The sequence below is a fragment of the Schistosoma mansoni genome, chromosome 1 (genome assembly GCF_000237925.1).
Source record: "Schistosoma mansoni strain Puerto Rico chromosome 1, complete genome".
NCBI classification, from domain to species: Eukaryota; Metazoa; Platyhelminthes; class Trematoda; order Strigeidida; family Schistosomatidae; genus Schistosoma; species Schistosoma mansoni.
In genome coordinates, this window is record NC_031495.1 from 2,432,420 (window position 1) to 2,452,004 (window position 19,585).

The following is a 19,585-nucleotide window of genomic DNA, read 5'->3' on the forward strand; positions in this document are numbered from 1 at the left end:
TTAGCCCAAGCAGTACAGCTCAATCCCGGCTCACAGAAGAACCAGATACCACATGGACTTCGATGCTACAATCTGAATAGTACAGCTCAATTCTGTGGCGCAATCACACAGGTACCGAGCACACTGGTGGATCAAAAATATGGAACGCTTCTTGAGTTTGCGTGTCATCCTTGCTCAGGAGCCATGCTGATCTCTTTATCGTTCCAATTTTAGTATATGTACCTCGGAAGCGAGTACTGTGGCTACAGTGACTATTAATCGCACAACCTATCCAGGTGAGCTTCTGAAAAGTGCACAACCTTTCATTATAGAGGTTACAAAAGGCCTAGTGACAGATATCGTGGTTGCTGGCAATATGCTGCGGAAAGAATGTACATTATCCAGATGTTGATCGACTGAACTGCTAAATTCTAACTGACGATCACTCAGTATTTATCGTCAGGACTGACCAAGAAGTAAGGAGCGGAAACTTGTTGAAATACTTTGTGCTGAGAATTTTATATTGTACCGAAAATATAATGCTGAATAAAGCTAAAGATAATAATAGTAGGACGAATCTTCAATGGTATTATGTTATCCCGACGACTTACAGGCTGGGAAAATTTCGAGACCTGCTTTAAGGAAGCACACAAGATAATATGACTTCTGTAGTTGATAATTATTTTCGCAGTGTACGCACACTAAGTATGTTATGTCAGTATGTAAAAAGAACAGTGATGACCCAACTCTAAAGTACGTTTTCGTTAGATACGTCTGTATTTATGGACGTAGACGCAGTTAGTCAGAATCAGATGCTTGTCTTCAGGATGTAGATGATGATAGTGATCATCATTCTTCCGAAGAGCATACAACTTCTAACTCACCACCACAACCTAAACAAAGAAGACGACGTCAGTCGTCTACATATGTCTTATTTCGAATGCATTTATCCTTTAGGTCGAAATATTGCCACTATCAATCTGGATTTTGGGTTCGTGCAGTGAATGGTGAGCTCGCTTAAATCCAATGTCCTTATGACGAGACTGTGTAAAGCGGCTGATTTCTCTGCGCTTACTTCTTTTTTTTTTATATGGTTCGTGGTTTTTAGCAATGTCTTACGGATGGTGGTTTAGTCACTCAACTACACTAATCCTAGTAAGTGTGGAGGTAAGTAAATCATTTTAAAAATAGTCCATTAAGCCTACGACGTTAATGCTGACATAATATTCTTTTTATTGGACAAACCGTAGCTGAAGGTGCGCGATTACCAGGTCTCTTTTGGGTCCGTGGTGCTACGCATTGCTCGCAAAAACTAACCAGGTCATATCAAATACTTCTTGACATGTCGAATATCTCCTAAATATTATTTTCGAACTCTCTCATTTCTGACTTCTGTTCTGATCGGGTTCGGAATCTTTCGACTATCAAGATATTACAGACAAAACAGTTGTCAATTTTCGTGGCATCTTTAGTGCAGAACCCGAACTATACTGGTACGCCAAACGATTAATTAAGTCCGTTCCTTGATGTTATATTATTTATATATTTTACATACTTCTCGATATTATTTTTGTGTCCTTGGATTCTATCTTCATTGTCTATGAATACACCTAAACTGTTCTAGCAAAGTAAGAGGAATATGCGGCAAACTAGGGGGAATCAGAAACATGTGCTTTCGGTTAGATTTGAAAAGTTTTGGCTGAAATATGGATATCGCACAGCATCAGGGATGGGCAAGTTAGATTGCTATACATGATACTTTTTAGACACAATCGGGTTGTTTGGTTACTGTTCAGGTCGGTATTAAGTGGATTTATTTTTTCTGCTATAATAACTGACGTGTTTCATCAACTGTGAATCTGCCATGATGTAACTGCCTAATCTATCAGACCTTACGTAGAAGCCCCTTCATTATCGATAATGCGTCGTCCTATCGTGACGGTCAGTGGTTACCGCTTAGGACTTTCGAAGAGTACATCTGGACTGGTAAGAGAATAATACGTTTAATACGAAAAGCAGAGGATTACATAGGGTGACGACACTTAAATGTTCGAGCCATACCACAACAGTTATGTGTTCCGCATTCACCGTTTCCGACCTTCGCTAGGTCATATACGTTAGATCCTATGGTTGAGAACCAATACCACGGCGAACTAAACAACTGGCTTAGGTTAGATTAGTCCTTCCTAAATACCAAATTACAACACAGCTCACAATATAAATGTTTTCAAGTGTGCAAGAGGTCTTCAGTCAACGAATTTTTTGACAGAGCTTCTTCAGTCAATCTTTTCATCTAGGCTTTCCCGACAGATATTATCCGTCATGTCTCATTGAGAACTAGTACCACCACGGGGTACCCAAGTTATAGTTGGGGTGTGAATATACATATGCAGTTATATGAAAGCCGTGACACCACACGGTACCAACCTAACCGATGTGATAGAATCATGCTGATGTTGCTCCAATGTGAACTGTGGAATATTGTGGCCCAGCATAGACTCTAACACCAAAAAAGATAAAATGATACAGGTGATGCTAAAGTTACCACCCTGAGGGTTCAACCAAATTCTGGTAGCTGGGGATTTCAAAACTTCATCCCCAAATCTCAACAAGAAGGCTACAACCCCTACAAAGCGGCTCTACAGTCACCGAAAGTTCAGTAGTGACTGAACATGTGAGTGGCGACAAGAAATAAAACAAGGATACAGAACCCTTCGATTTAGATTACTAGACGATAAATATTAAACCTCTAGTTCAGAAGGTCCATGTCTACTCACCATGTATTTCAGGTTAGGCACACGTGCGAAGATCAGAGATCCTGGATTAAGCGAGGTGCAGAACATTCGCTACAGGCCAGGTGAAAGCCATGCACAACTGGAATTTCTTCTTACAGGATTCGCATCAAAGATCTTACTGAACTTTGAGAAACAAGTCGAATGCTCAAGTCCGAAGCGATATGAGACGTATTCAGGCCAAGTTAGTAGCCAAAATGAAAGCTAACCCCAAATATATATGGAGATTCATAACCACAAGAAGGCCTAAAAACCAGGAAGTCTGTACACTTAAAAGACGTGATGACTAGGATCTCACTAGCTTAGATGGAGGGGACCTTCAATAATAAATTCACCGAACAACATAACCGGGAGCCTGCAAGTGCAGAAGACTCCTCAGCTTTAGTGCAAGTTGAGGATCTGAGCGACTTTCAACACTCAGTTTACCACAAAAATTGAAACCCCTGAGCTTGTAGTGGCATTGGGCCATAGCCACACAATTCTCAAAGCTGAACACGAGACAAGTTGGAAAATAGGTATTCAACATTTAACAAGTATAAAAACCCAACAATGAGGAAGGCGGGAAGAATCAATGTAACTGAATCCAATCGGGTGTTATGGCTCAGCCTTGCAGCCGTGGTAATTCTGTGTGACTGATCATTATGCGGATTCATCAAAATTGATAAACTCGGGTGTACACATGATGCGCTACCGAGCAAGATCGTAAGTACAGGGCGGCTTCGTCTCCCATTTCTGTTTTCCTGTCGTTGCAGAATAAAGACATTCCGGATATTGCCAGCTTCTGTCAGTAAGTTGAGAAGTTGCTCATGTTTCAGATATCTTTAACTAATGTGTATTATTTACGTTACTTTGTAGTGGCGTTGGACCCGAAACACACGACTTTTGAAGCCGAGCATAAAATTACTGAAACGACTTATATTTGACAATTGACACGAAGAGAAGGCCGACTATGGAGTACGTGGGAAAATTAATTCAATAAATCGGTGGCATGGTGTTATATCTTGTGGCCGAGTGGATGCCTAGTTAATGTGTGACGTGATAAGACTGCCAATCGGAGAGCAGCAAATTATCGATTGGAACAGTGACACACGAAAACCGTAAGAGCAGTCTACAGTGCTTATCGATCCTGCTTCTGTCTAGCCCAGCCAGTTAAGCCCAAAACACCAATAACGGCCTCTGTGGTATGAATCATTGTATTTCAAACATACTCAGTTTATATACCAAGCATACTGACCACAACGTACTGCCAAAATAGAAAATAACATTTGTACAAAAGTTAGCCAAATATGGCTGTGAAGAGAGGGAACAGTAATCAATAGACTGCGGATAACTCACGAATGGTAAATTGTATAATAATAGTTCATAGGTCAAAATAAAGCTTATGATAAGAGGAACATGAATATGAATAGTTTAGTTACATAATAATTATACAACAAATAATATATACATAATACTGGCCCATAAATTGATCTCAAAGTTACCGTTCATTATTGTTATCGGGATATAACACATGGCTTGGCTTTAACTCCGCCTGCAGCTCCTCCGGGGGCTACTCCCGGTCCCCATCCCGTAGAAAACCAACTCGCTAAAAATGCTAACCAGAAAAATTATTCAAACCATTTAAACTCTGCCCTGGGAATTGAAGGAATAATTATGACGCCTCATGATGAAAGCCGAGTTCCTTCGGAAGTCATGAGGCCGAAGCACCTTCTAACAACCAGGCTTGGCCCCGCAGGCATGGTCATTCTGTATGACTTGTTTTTACTCATATCAAATATACTGTTCTATCTCCAGCCTGAGTATGTTTTATATCATATATTGGCAATTGTTACGATACCATGAATCAGTGTAGACAATGATGTGACTTCCACGTAAGATCTTATAGATTAGGTGGTCACATCATGACAAATTCACAATTTTAGAATTAGGTCTGTTATTAGGGCAATACTAACAACAGGGTAGGCCATAATTCTACATTTTTCTTCATGCAACTCTTCCATTTCGCTCGGTAAACTTGAGGCTTTCGTATATAGGCAGTTGATGCTTTTGATTTGAAACGCGTTAGCTCCCTCTCCATGTTCGTCTGAACGAGCCTTATGTGAATGGACAGGCAAACTGCCTACACAGGGTTTTCCGAGTTGGAAGTTCATGTCCATTCTACATGTTTTCCTTGTACCTGACAGCCCACAAGTGGAATAGTCGGTTCCGCTTCGCTTTTGTGCTTTATCCTTGCATCATAAGCCTGTCTGGATGCATGCGGATCTCATTTGTTAACACGCGTCTGTTGTCACGAAATGACTCAAGAATTGCATTCGCCATTTGGGTGTATGAAAAGGTTATCTTCACTAGCCGGAATCTAGAATATTCATATTTCTTGGCCATTCGCGTCACTTGGTATGTCAATATATTCTTCAGCTTCAGGGATTGTTGTTTCAGTGCCCATTGTAAAGTATCGTGGTTGGCATAATCTGAGTTAGTGTTTTCTGGGACGCTTTGCGTAATGGTGTTCCCTCTGAAGGAGAACGTCTCACGAGATTCTTTTGGAGTGTTCATGACGAGATTTCACCCAGAATAGTGTATATCAGGCAGTACCCTCACATTTCCTACTGATTTCAGCAAGTGACTGGTCACCAGAACGTCCTCTACATCAGTAGTATTGGTGGACGTTACACAAAAGAGTCCTAGATGAGATTGGTGCTAAGAATTCTTCTCTCAATTAAGTCGTGAAACTGTCAGTGGCTCAGTTTCTGTAAGTTTGATATTCCTGTTCATTTCTTCCCAGAGTATCTTGCCATTTTTGTCCTGCAGACCGAAATGGTCATAACTGTCTTCGATGTTCCTGATTATGAGAGTATCATCTCGTACTGGTTATCACCTTCGCAGATTTTCAGGCAAGTTGAGGTTGAGGTCTTTCTTTCTTTGGTGGTTGCACTGAGTTTCGGAGTAGCGCTCCCTTTGCTGACTGGTTGGACGATGTTGGGGGTGGATGAAACGGCCAAATCACTGAATGATTTTACCCAAAAGACTTTGGCTGTTCAGCATTTTCGACAATGACATTCAATTCCCTTAAACCCTGTCGACGGATGTTTATTAACTCACAGAAATTTTGTGGACCACAATTGGGTTCCGGGCGCTTGTGATGGAGGACACAAGTTTGCTGAGACTAACACAGCCGATGTTATGGCAGTGCTGAGTTTCGGCATATCCCCACTAGTGTTAATAAATGTTCCATCGATACTTATTTTGTCAAAGACCCTCCTATTTGTTTCAATACCTGTCTCTTTTTGTTCACCTTCTTCAGAACCGTCTTTTTTCAAAGTTGTTGACATTTTATTTGCGGGCCTGTAGAAAGAACGATAAGAGCTCGGCAGATCTTCAGCATTCATGTTTCATGTGTCACATACACACCTGCGATCTGACTTACTAAGTCTGTTGTGGGCAGTTACTGTAAGATATATGCATGCTTTATGAAACCAACCTTTTCATTTGCCAAACTGAATACCACAGATAACAACAAAAGGGCATCCAGGTTGCATACATAGTTCCTCATGATCATAGTGGATTGTGTCACTAGATAGATCCTAGAAAACATTTAAAACCATAAAACAAAAAACAATGACCCTAAAATGAGTAAAAGTAATAAGAACGAAGGGTACAAAAGGTTGGGGTTCAATAAAACTAGCCTTGACGCGGGAAACCTTAAAGACCGAATAATAGGCTGAGACGAATCCACAGTTAACTATTTATTAGGATAAAGCTCAAAAAGAAAAGTAATCCACAAAACTTTCACCTCAGGACAGATTTTTGGGTCGAAAAGGTACTTTTGTTACGTAAGAACACAGAAAAAGATTGTGGAATAGAAATCACGTTAGGACTAAGCTTTCTGTTTGCACACACTAGAATGGTAATGTGTAGGAAGACGGAATTGAAAGAATAAGAGAAGGAACGGAGATGTTAACTAGAAAGATAAGAAGTAGGTACTAATACGATGCAATGATAACACTGGTAATTTATAAGATATGTGTTAGACACAACCGATCCACAAGGGTGAGGGTAATCCATGGGTGAGTACGTGTTTGTAAGGTCTTCTCTTGAAGCTATCCACCGAGAGGTCTGTGGTCACCTCAGCCAAGAGAGCATCTTCTAATGAGGAGGGGTGAGATCGTGCCCGAGTGTTCTTTCTTTCATATGCAATCCCTCGAGAAGCTTGGTGACTACGTTCTGGTGTTGCGCTAGAGTTGAAGTGGCTTGGCATATATAATATGCCGCATAAGATTTTCGGGTTACTACTTATTCGCCTGTAGCTCTGCGAGAATAACCTCTGGTATTGGAGTCTGTAATGGAAAGAAGATGCTGAAACTCCCTCCAGAGTATTTCTTCGGACAGCATTGCCATTTGTGTGTTCTTTCTTCCCATCCTGTATTTTAAACTTCAATCAGTTCTCGGTGAGACTATAATTTATGGACGACATTTAAAGGACACCTTAGTGAACATGAGCATATCCACCTAGTTACTAAAGCTAAATGAGGGTTGTGGAGCACTTTGAAGAGTGAAAATTATGATTTACAGTTGATGGTTAGGGTTGCGAACTAGATTTATGTTTGCCATCACGAGCTGACATCAGCTAAATTGCCGAAACTCTACTTAGATAGATGGGTGAATGAATTCCGCACGAAAATCCAAGACCTGTCATCCTTAATCTGATTGGTTCGTCCACAAGTTATTGTCCAGCCGACTCACCTTCTGCTGCGTAATTTTGCCGTAACATGTTGCCGGACTATTGACGATATGGTCATGTTCGACTTCATTCAAGGTCACATTGTGGTTCGGTGTATGAGTGTTAACCTCTGACTGTTTGCCCAGAAAGGTTGCTGGAGTCCTTGAAGATAGATATCTGATACCATCTTATTAGGAATATTTTTAATGATTCCAGGTATCGAACATCTGATTATTAGTCAATCCTTTTGTTGTTTAGAGCGTTCGTGTGTGTTAGAAAACGCACAGGATGTACCGATTGAGGTACTTTGCACTTTTGATACAATTAATACTCTTTCTCAAATGAGAACCGTTTAAATTGAACACAGGGTTTGTGTTTTGATATAAATTGGTACAAGTCACTCAAAAAGGCTTCGTATGTTATACGGGAGATGGTAGTCTGTAAAGATCAAATAAATCTCAGTGCGAAATCCAAACTAAGATTTGTCTGAAGAATAACTGTCACGGTATTTTAGATACACCTTATACCCTTTTGAAACCAGATAAAGGTGATTGAGGAAATAACGGCTCTAACTTTCATCATAAATGCAAATGTAAATTATTACATAGACAAATATTACCACTCACTTATTCAACCAATAGTTGTTTACTCAAAAATCGATCTAAATTACAATAAATAGACAAATAGATAAGGAATATAAGAAAATTACCGGACGCACTAAAATATAAGTGCTATTCTATCCTTTCTGGATAGATCAAGTACAAATCCGTTCAAAAGATAATAGTTTGTTGCTTTATAACCCAAAGTGTTTCCAATTCTGGAAAAGTGCTTCAGTTCACAATCAAAATCCACAATCCCAGTCAACTCAAGCAACACAATCGAAGGGGGACCAATTAATATGGCGTCCGCCAAGATTAAGTACCAACTAGAACAACATAAATACAGTTCAGATAGAAACATAGAAACTCAGTGAAGGCAAAGGAAAAAAATGAGAAAACTATAATAAAAAATAAAATATTACCATCTAAAATGGCATCAAAAAGCTTACAAAATGTACAACTAGAGAAATCAATAAGAACAAGTTGCTAATGTATGCATGGAGGGATTTTCACATACAAAACCTTCAGAATGGATCTTACACTTGTTTCGTTCGTTCTGCGCTCAAACCAGATATTAGTATTTCGGTCGTTACGGTGTCTGTCCTTGTAAGGCTTGTTTTAGACCTACTAACTCCCTTGATTGTTCGTCTCTGCAGTTGATCTGAGAGATTCACGTTTCTTTCAAAGAGAATGGGCGCAAGAATATTGTGTGCTTGCAGGTGGGACCGTGTGTACGTTTTCAACAGAGTTAGGAATAACTAGTTGTTGATTAATACAAAATGTCTCTACACAGAATGGATAGTTACGTTTACCCCAGCTGTATCCTTACGTGTAGTGTAAGCTGGTACGTAATCTACTCGTGGTTACAAGCACGAGGTCACGCTGTCAGGAGATATTCCGGAGTGGGTGCCCATGAACGACGTCAGCGTTTTCGGTCAAAAGAGGTGAAATGTGTATGACATGATATTTCGACAGCTTTGGTTTAACCCATATTCTGAACAGATCATACGCTGGTGTGATAATGGATTTCGCCGACAATCGTGTCCTGGGCATTTTATTGAGCTTGTAGAATCATGGCCTACTTCATTGTTAGTACATGCTATATTGTATCGAAGAGTCTTGCTTTTCCCTTTGTTTATATTGAGACCTACTACTGCGGAGGCTACTGCTACACTGGTCGACCTCTCCTGCATTTGTTGTTGAGTGTGTGATAGAAGAGCCAGATCATCCACGAAGTCTAGATCGTCAAGCTGCATCCTGCCTGTCCACTGTATCCCGTGATTTCCTCCAGTTGTTGACATCTTCATGATCCAGTCGATCACCAGGAGAAAGAGAAAGAGTGAGAGTAAGCAACTTTGCCTAACACTGGTCTTTACCTCGAATGAGTCGGTGAGTTGTCCTCCGTGGACGATTTAGAGGTTTAGTCCACCATAGGAATTCCGTATGATATTGACTGTCTTCTCAGGTACTCCGTAGTGTCGAAGAAGCAGCCATAGTGTTGTCCTGTCCACGCTATCAAATGCTTTCTCGTAGTCAATGTAGTTGATGTAGAGTGATGAATTCCATTCGATTGATTGTTCCACAATGATCCGTAGAGTTGCGATTTGGTCTGTACACGATCGATCCTTACGGAATCCAGCCTGTTGATCTCGAAGTTGAGCATCTACGGAGTTCTTCATTTCGTTTAAAAATACCCGGTTGAAGACTGGGCTAGACAGAAGCAGGATCGATAAGCACTGTAGACTGCTCTTACGGTTTTCGTGTGTCACTGTTCCAATCGATAATTTGCTGCTCTCCGATTGGCGGTCTTATCACGTCACACATTAACTAGGCATCCACTCGGCCACAAGATATAACACCATGCCACCGATTTATTGAATTAATTTTCCCACGTACTCCATAGTCGGCCTTCTCTTCGTGTCAATTGTCAAATATAAGTCGTTTCAGTAATTTTATGCTCGGCTTCAAAAGTCGTGTGTTTCGGGTCCAACGCCACTACAAAGTAACGTAAATAATACACATTAGTTAAAGATATCTGAAACATGAGCAACTTCTCAACTTACTGACAGAAGCTGGCAATATCCGGAATGTCTTTATTCTGCAACGACAGGAAAACAGAAATGGGAGACGAAGCCGCCCTGTACTTACGATCTTGCTCGGTAGCGCATCATGTGTACACCCGAGTTTATCAATTTTGATGAATCCGCATAATGCTCAGTGAGATTTTCTAACATCTTGAGATATCTGGTTCTGGCCATCTACAGGAAGGCTAGTGCTGCCGCCGAGCATGATAATCGTATTCTGGAAGCATTATCCGACTCTGTTCGTCTTAGGCTCATTCAATTCTCGATTTTATGAAACTTCAATCTTCCTAAAGCCAACTTCACTGAACACACGTATATTGGAGGTGATAACTTTATTGCAGCTTGTTTTTCTCAACCTCATCGGAGATTTGTGATTATTCAAAGAAGTGGAGTTAGCAACTCTGTAGAGAAACGGTCGGACGTCTTCGTCCTTAGACTGCGTCTCCAAAAACAAAAAATACCTATTTGGCAAAGCTCTCAATACTGGCTCTCTTGGGAAAGAGCAATCACACTACCATAGCTTTCAATCTTGTCAGAAAATCTGAGTCGACACACCTTACTAACAGCAAGTGTTTGAATTTCAAACGTTTGGACGTGTCAGACTACCCGGTCAATCTACAGTGGTCGAACCGGTAAAGTTCAGCCTCAACTTGAGGCGAACGCTCACTGGGATTTTTTACTGTGTACGATCTCACGTACCATGAACTAGCCTGTCCCATAAACGGTCTTCAAAAGTTACAAGCAACGTACAGTCATAAAGAATTACAATCTTCGAATGCTAAAACTCAAAATCTACCACTGGTTGGAATACAAACGAGCTAATAACAACAGCACGTGTATGCAGTTCAAACAGGCGAGAAACTAACTCTTAGAGGCGATATGAAAAAACAGGCTTCAGTATCAGATCAAGTTAGTCGTTAAATGTGTCTCCGATACTTAGTCCATCATGCACTTTCTAATCAACAAGCCGAATCCAGAATATTGCAGTTGTTAGGTCCTGGTGGCCCGACTAACAACGACGTTGATGATTTTGAGCTCCTAGCAGGGCAGTATTTTAAAACATTCCAACCTCTATATACAAATAATATCGACGATAGCTTCACCTTCAACTCAACAGGAGCCTCAGGAATGAACCGGATCTCTGACTTGGTGTGTCAGAAATTGATTTGTCTAAGCAGCGACACCTATCTTTCTTCTGCACTAAGAGGAACCGCCTCAATCTTGATAACACACACGGTACCAGATAGTTGGAAGTTGGCTCACACTACATCGATTTTCAAAGGAGGTTGACGCAGAGAACCTGCAGGTTATAGACCTGTAGCACCTCTCTTGGTACCCTCAAAAAGTATGTAGCACTTAATATGCAATGATTTACGTGACTACTTACCATCCACAAACTTTTTTTAGCCTCATCAACATGTTTTCAGGAGGTTGCACTCTTGCACAACCAACCTGCTGGTTGCAGTGGGCAGATTGATAGCCATCCTTTATCTCAAAGGGAAGGTTGATGTTAAATACATTGACTTCTCAAAAGCTTTTGTTCTGTCGATAAGCTGAAAGGTTAGGTATCTAGTCACCGTCAACAGACTGGTTTACTTCAGATCTAAATAGTCGACACTTAGGGTCAGAGTAAACTTCATGTCCTCTCATGCTACAGAGTGTCCTGGTGAGGTCCCTCGAGGCTCAGTACTTGGATCTCTGATTTTCTCAATTTGTACAAATGACCCCATCAACAAGTATCTTCCGACTTGTTACTTTCCACTGACTACGTAAACCTTTGGAGAGACGTTTGCTACCGAAATGATAAGCTGGCATTTCATGAGGATTTGGTCCAACCTTGAAGTTGCATGAATAACGAAGGACATTCTTTCGACACTTCAAGACGTACAGTAGTCCATCTGAGGCATGTTGCATACTATACGCATAACGTTGGTAGCTCCCCTCTAGAGGCATACCACGTTGACAAAGATTTAGGGGTCTTGATACGCTATTATTGAATGTCTTAAGCTAACTTAAGGCTAACACCCAGGGATTGGAAACACGGCATGGCAGAACGGATTGTGGGTACACCTTTTACTTTTCGCGTGTAGTGGGATTGTGGGATTCGTTGCCTGCTGAGGTTGTCCGAGCGACTTCTTAGGAATCCTTTAAGAGAAAACGCGACATATTATTAAGGACTCAGGACATTATGTTGGCATAATTTGCCGATACTTTTCTTTTTATCGTCAAGCACATTTAGGTTTCTATCTGAAGGCATCGGTGATCCACTGTCACTAGATATGGAAGTCTGTTAAGCAAAAGCTTCTCTTCCGCCCAGAACCATTTTCACCATCTAAAGTAAACTTAATTATTTACCCTTGAAATAATCGTCTTCTCTTGGCAACCGAGTCATCTTCCCATTATTTCCACACTTTAACCAACCAAACATATGCCTAATAATGTAATAGATGCTAGTATCCATGATTCCTACCACCCTGAGACAAATAACACGGTATGCAAATCCACAAACAGCTACCAAACTGACCATAATTAGATCGATTGACTGGCAGTTTGGACACTAATAAATACGCAGAACAGTATATAAACAGCAGGAAGCTAGAGCAAAGAAATCAATCGGTTTATACTAGCTCGTGACAAAGATATTGTTAACTGATTGACGCGGAATACACCAGTCATTGACCTTGGCAGCTGTATTATTGCACTTCGTTTCTTGTGTTCCGAGTTTTAGGCTGCATATTTCCCATATATTCTGCTTGAAGTACTCGTGTTTTTAGAGCCCAAAGAAACCACTGCTTATTGAAATTCATTATGTGGAAATCCCTGACTTTTTCGCTATCATCTTTCAGTCTCGTAAGTCAGTTATACGAACTGTGATAAGAATTCATGGTAACACTATATATATGTAGTAAAAGCCTACTATTAGTTATCTACATTTTCTGTTGCATTTCCAGTTGATATTCTAATATCGACCTATGTGCGAAACTCGGTAGTTTCGCACCACTGTCTTCAGACTCTGGTTTAAACATTTAGTAGTAAGACGAAAATGTAGCCTAAAACAATGTGTTTACTTTTTGCAGCATATTTTCTCACACACCCCAAAGCTGGAAGATTCATGCTTGTCAGTGTTGAAGAAAAGTTGATTGATTAATACGAATGATTGTACATGAGTCTACATCAGCTAAATAAACCTACCTGGCCTATTTGTTGATCAAAATGTCTATTAAAGGTGTTTGGTATAGAATACAGTTCTGTCAGAAAGTTGTGTTGCTATTTTAGTCACATTTTGCTTAATCATCTTCCGTAGGTTTTTTCTAGCAACTTAGTCCAAGCACATTACATGAAATCCCTGTACTGTTCTGGTCTTTCAGAGCCTATGCGTCACAACTGATCCTTTGTAAATCTTTACTTAGGTACAAAGCCAAGGGACTAATTTTAGAAAATTAATTTCGTCAATTTGACACAATGATTTTTGTACTCGTACATTTTAAGTTTTTGGGTGCCGTGACCATACTATATCTAAATCCAATTTTTGTAGAAGCCCCTATGTACGTGCACACCTTCAAAAAAACTCCTATGCGTGCATAATTTTTGTTCCAATGCACTACTATTGTTTAACAGTGATCCTCTTGATCTCAATAGTCATGGCTGTTATAAGTTTTCCCATATCTTCTAGGTTCTATGTAGTGTTTTTTTCATCTTCTTTGAACCTCAGGCTCGTTGCGCTTCAACTGCGACGGGATCAGCTCCACGTATGAAAACCTTTTCCATTTACAGATGGGTAAGTTTTGTTGTTTCAGAAGATTATTATGTTTCGGATTAGGAGGGGTTAAAATGAAACTTTCCACCGTTACAACTTTTCTTGCTTTTGTTGGGATATGTAGCATCTGAGGTCTGATAACTTCGTTTTCTTCCAATATTTATTTCGTTTCATGACATAATTTAACACCAGAACTTCGACAAAGGTTTCTATGTTGTATCATTTATCTGGTGTCCTGGATACAGCTTACTTACGCCTGTTACCCCTCGTAAAGAAACATAGACCGCCCACTAGCATCCACCATTGAACTCTGTTTTGGACAATCCTTTCCAGTTGCTATTCATTTTTTTCATGCCTACCTCCTATTCCCGACTTATTGTGTTCTTCGGCCTTCCTCTTTTCCGTTTCTCTTTGGGATCCCAAGTTAGGGCTTGCCTCGTGATGCAGCTTGATGACTTCCTGAATGTATGTTCTATCTACTTCCAACGTCCTTTCCTAATTTCCTCTCCAGTTGGAAGCTGGTTCGTCCTCTCCCACAGTAGGCTGTTGCTGATGGTATCCGACCAACGGACATAGAGTATTTTGCGCAGACAATTGTTTACAAATACTTGTACCTTTTTGATGAAACTTGTAGTAGTTCTCCACGTTTCAGCTCCGTACAGTAGGACTGTCTTGACGTTCGTATTGAAGATTGTTACTTTGATATTGGTTGCCAGTTGTTTTGAATTCCATATGTTCTTCAATTGTAGGGATGCGGCTCTTGCTATGTCAATCCTCGCCTTTACATTCGCATCAGATCCTCCTTTCTCATTGATGCTGCCCAGTCAGGTACATGGAAGATTCCACATCTTCCAGAGCTTCTCCATCAAGTGAGATTGGGTTGGTGTTCTTTGTGTTGTACTTGGGGATCTTGCCTTTTCATTTGTGCATGTGGAGGCCTACTGATGCAAAGGCTGCTGCTACACTGACTGTCTTCACCTGCACTTGTTGGTGTGCATGGAATAGAAGGGACAGGTCATCTGCGACTGGATACAACAGAATGGGATAATATTGGTCTTCAGATTTTTTACATTTAAAACTTCTGATGCTAGCAAACTGAAGGGCAAATAGTCGGAGGAATGTTAGACTACTAAATCGGTTGTTTAGAGTAAGAGAAGCTTCTCACATCTATAGCGTGGTGTGGTCGTGATTTATAATTGGGTCCCCCTATCTATTCGAGTCCGCAAAGCTGACAATGTCAGCATCGATGTGGAATGTTTGAGAAGCTACGTGAGTGAGAGTGAGTATTTAACACAACTTGTCCTTGTGAATCGGAGAATCACGATATGTGTCTAACGTATTCAGAGTTTGATCTTATGTTTTTACAACAAAAGTTTCATGGATGCTTTCTTAAGTACTTATTAACATTTCTTTTTTCACACAGAACCCCGATAAACGTGGCGAAAAACCCACCATGCAAAACTATCAAGTCGATCTCAATGATTGTGGACCTATGGTCTTGGATGCTTTAATCAAGATAAAGAATGAACAAGATCCTACCCTGACATTTCGACGTTCTTGCCGTGAGGGGATATGTGGTTCTTGTGCAATGAATATAGAGGGTCGTAATCACCTTGCCTGTATATGGTATGCTACTCATCTGAATTGTTTCCCTTCATATTTTTAGTATTGAAGTCCATGTAATTAATGTATCATTACCAATACTTCTTGTGCATTTGTTTTGCTTTTTTAGGGAAATAGATCCAGATATCAACAAGACAACTAAAATATATCCATTGCCTCATATGTATGTAATTAAGGATCTAATTCCAGATATGAATAATTTTTATGCTCAGTACCGTTTTATTGAGCCTTATTTAAAGAAAAAGAATGTGGATGAAGAAGATATTGGAAAGAAGACTTATTATCAGTCAGTAGAAGACAGAGCAAAGCTAGATGGGCTTTATGAATGCATTCTGTGTGCTTGTTGTTCTACTTCATGTCCATCTTATTGGTGGAATGGTGATAAGTATTTGGGTCCCGCTGTTCTGCTTCAGGCTTACAGGTAAGTATTAAATGAATACCTAAGATTTTACAAATTTATTCATTAAATGGTGTTTCGTGAATGGAGTTACCTATATTTCTAGGTAAGATTTCACTTTAAAAGAAAGATAATATTTTACTTCGTTTTGTGTAGTCGATGTTACAACACGTTTGTGATAAGTCCTGGTTACTACTAAATAACTTTTAAATGAGAATTGGTTGGATGTCCTACTTATAAGTTTGAATTACTAAGAGAAGTCAGTCTAAATTACCTGGTTGGAAACGTAAATAACAGAAATAAATTCTTGCGCCAGTTGTCTTTCGGATTCTCAGTGCGAAAACAGTTCAATTAAAAGTAACTTATTTTAATATTACTACTGCTTGTTGTTTCTTTTTGTGTATATTCTCGTAGATTAACAAGTAAAGCGACTCTCTCGCTTTGCTAGGATATAAATTTAGCCATGTTATAAATGTTGATTCTACGTAAAATAATCCGTAATCCTCACATCGCAATTAACAACTGCATTGAATAAACATGTATAGTTTTGGTTAGTTTGTCGAATTGTCCTTTCTTCTCGGTAAGATTGTTATCGTTTTGCAAAATAAGCTCATTACTTTACTTAGCTATGTACCAAAAATTATCCATTCGAAACTGTAGTGCATTTTTGATATATCTCTTACAGATGGTTAGTCGATTCACGTGATGATTATACGTATGAACGTTTGGCTGAGTTCCAAAACAAGTGGTCACTTTATCGATGTCATACTATTATGAATTGCACAGAAACATGCCCAAAAGTAAGCGAATTGATTTAAACATATCAAACATTTACATCCAGTTCCACTTTAAAAAGTAGCTGAACGTTTTCTTAAAACTGTTACGTTTTTGTGAAGACTGATTTCAGCTGTTAGCATATCATCGCTCCTCATATTCACAGTTTTATTATGTTGACATTGCAGTCTCATGTTGTGTGCATGTTTTATAATACTTGAACCAATGTTCAACAACAGATTAATTCAGTCGTGAGTAACTTATTATGTTTTTTGTAATCGATAGTAAAAGATCCTTCCCCAAGAACGACGATATTAGCAAAATCTTACTTTTTCTTCACCTAATATCAGACAATTGATTTATACAATTTTGAAAATAACTTTGTAGTATTTCGGTCTTTTTACTCAGATGACTTTTATTAAAGTCTTCATTGTCATTTTGGAGCAAATTCACTTAGGCAATAATGTATTATTAGCTTGCAATTGTTCGTTCATATATCACTTGGCAAATTTTGACGCAAGTATCTTTTAGGTTAGCTATACTTAAAGCGGTAAGCGATCGCTGGAGATGCAGTGTCACGAATAGTACAGTATGATCCGTGTACGTCGATAGCGTCTGTCAGCAACAAGACTGACACACTATATCGCTACGGGGATAGTGATATTAACATATGAAGGACAAGTTCCGTATGTCTTGACATGATCAACTAGCTTGTGAGGACACTGCGAGTCGAAAGACAAAATTTCGGCAATCGATCCTTGATACGTACACTGAAGACTATAACATTTAAAATAACAAGGATCATGACTGGTAACTGAAACCCACTGACTTTTCAGGTTGTGACCAGTAAGTTGTATATGTTTCTTATACATTCATAGATACGTATTATCAGTTTGTACGTACGTATATGTGCTGTCTGGTAGCTTGTTTCGTAGTCACTACACTTATTTTACAGTAAACGTTAATCTCAAAAATATGACTAACCACATAACTTCCTTCTGATACTAATGCTCCTAGGTTGTTTGTAAGTATATGTTAATTTATATTCGTATGCGTTTCATGTAAACTTTTTTAGGGATTGAATCCTGGTTTGGCTATTGGAGAGATTAAGAAAATGCTAATCTATTTCAATCAGTATAAACACAAGAAACCGGAGACGAGAACTGTTTAGACCATATGATCACATTAATCACGTATTTTCTCGAATTCGGCTAACTTACTATTTATAGTGAACCCTCACTAATTTTTTTTTCAATTTCTAATTTAACTTATAAATACGAATTTGTTTTTTTGTTGTCGAAACTTTAAAGTGAAGTAACTTAATATTTCATCTTCAAAAATTGTAATAACTTAATATAATATATAATATCGACTGTCAGTGGGAAGATAACTTAAGATTTCAAGTTAGAAGATATAACGCTTACTGTTTGCTGCAGGTTCGTTCACTTGACGGTTTTTTCTAACATTATTAACCTTGAACATAAAAGGCAATATCTAACCTCAGAATCTCCTAAATCAACTTAACCGTTGCTACAAATATGCTACATCGCTATCAGTCATTATTACATTGGTTTTACATGAATTTTCGCTTTTTCTGGAGCACGTGTTCGTACGTGCCTTCGTTAATACAGAAGTCTCAACTGAAAGGCTTAAAGGTCAGCACGAACTTTAAGGATATTGAAGAGAATGAACTAACTAGGCACAGGCATGGATCCCAAGACAGTCTGGCATCATTTGCAGTACTCTTTCGGAAGCCAATTGAATTAAGGTTAGGCCTCTAACTTTCAGCTAAATTGAAGAAGCTATAAGCAACTAAACGAGTTCGGGCAGTAAATCTCGATGGATACTTTACGTAGGTCTGCAGGGGCAGTGGTCCAGTTTTGAAAGTTTGATTTACTGAGATATTAGCTACTTTAAGGGTTGGGAATAGATCTTAGTTGTCCCAGTTTATCAGGAAGGAGAGGAATTAGTCTGACTAGTATTGCATGTGAGATATTAGAACTGAAGATCACCTTATGTTTAACTGGAACTCCGGGACAGCCAGATTGTTTATGGTCTTCAAGATGAATGTATGAAATAAATATCCACCCTTTAGGTTTCAGAATTCATGTATAACAGTAGACGCCTGAATGTGCTTGTAATACTTGATCCAAAGACTGCGACCAGCAGTTTTTTATACCAGTATATCGTCGAAAACTTCTATAAAAAAGTACATGAACATCCTATAGGCTTTCTAATGGTGAACAGGTTATTGCTTACAGTGAACTGTTTGCATCAATGTTAGCCACTATCTCCGCGTATATTGTTGTTTTAGAAATAACTATTTTTATCTAAAGTCATTCTTCTTGATGAAGTGTGACTTTTCAGTGTGTTCTAAATTTGATAACATTAGTACACAGTTTGAAAAAAAGAACTAACAAGCAAAAATGAGGACATTGATCTATGAATACATCTTTCTTGTTATTTATGAAATCACACTTCCATTGAGATTTCTGTTCGAACTTTAGAAAGGTCTATTAGTTAATCTACGAAAGCCATTCGATGGATAGGAATCTAATGTTTGATGGTCGGAGGTATTAGACAAAAAACCCTCAACCAAGATTGTGTTAGTTGATACTCGTCGGCAAAACGTTTCTATAACCTAGAGGGAGCGGATGCACCTCGGTAATTTTGGACTGGAATCATATAGTTAAGCGGTCTGGGACGTTACCACTCGACATTAAGGACTAGTCAAACATTATCTGCTACTCATTGATCACTCAAAATGGATAAAAGTTTGCTTCAGAATGACTAGTATTTATCTACCAAATAACTTTAAAATATTCAAATAGTGCATTACACTTCAGTCCACTGATTTTAATTG

At 39.2% G+C, this 19,585-nt stretch overlaps 1 protein-coding gene across 2 annotated transcripts; it reads left to right on the forward strand.

The window, feature by feature from the left end:
• Positions 1-12,843: 12,843 nt before the first annotated feature.
• Positions 12,844-18,099, forward strand: Smp_089640.2 (putative succinate dehydrogenase iron-sulfur protein; the record flags this gene model as incomplete). Of its 2 annotated transcripts, none has more annotated exons than XM_018792972.1 (6): positions 12,844-13,021; positions 13,884-13,949; positions 15,352-15,554; positions 15,661-15,972; positions 16,634-16,748; positions 17,798-18,099. In XM_018792972.1, 6 exons carry the CDS (start codon positions 12,980-12,982, stop codon positions 17,891-17,893), a joined length of 834 nt encoding a protein of 277 aa, XP_018647532.1. In that variant the 3' UTR covers positions 17,894-18,099. The 2 variants fall into 2 exon arrangements, with proteins under 2 accessions (XP_018647532.1, XP_018647531.1); XM_018792973.1 differs by having other exon boundaries at positions 12,980-13,021; positions 15,661-16,054.
• Positions 18,100-19,585: the final 1,486 nt, after the last annotated feature.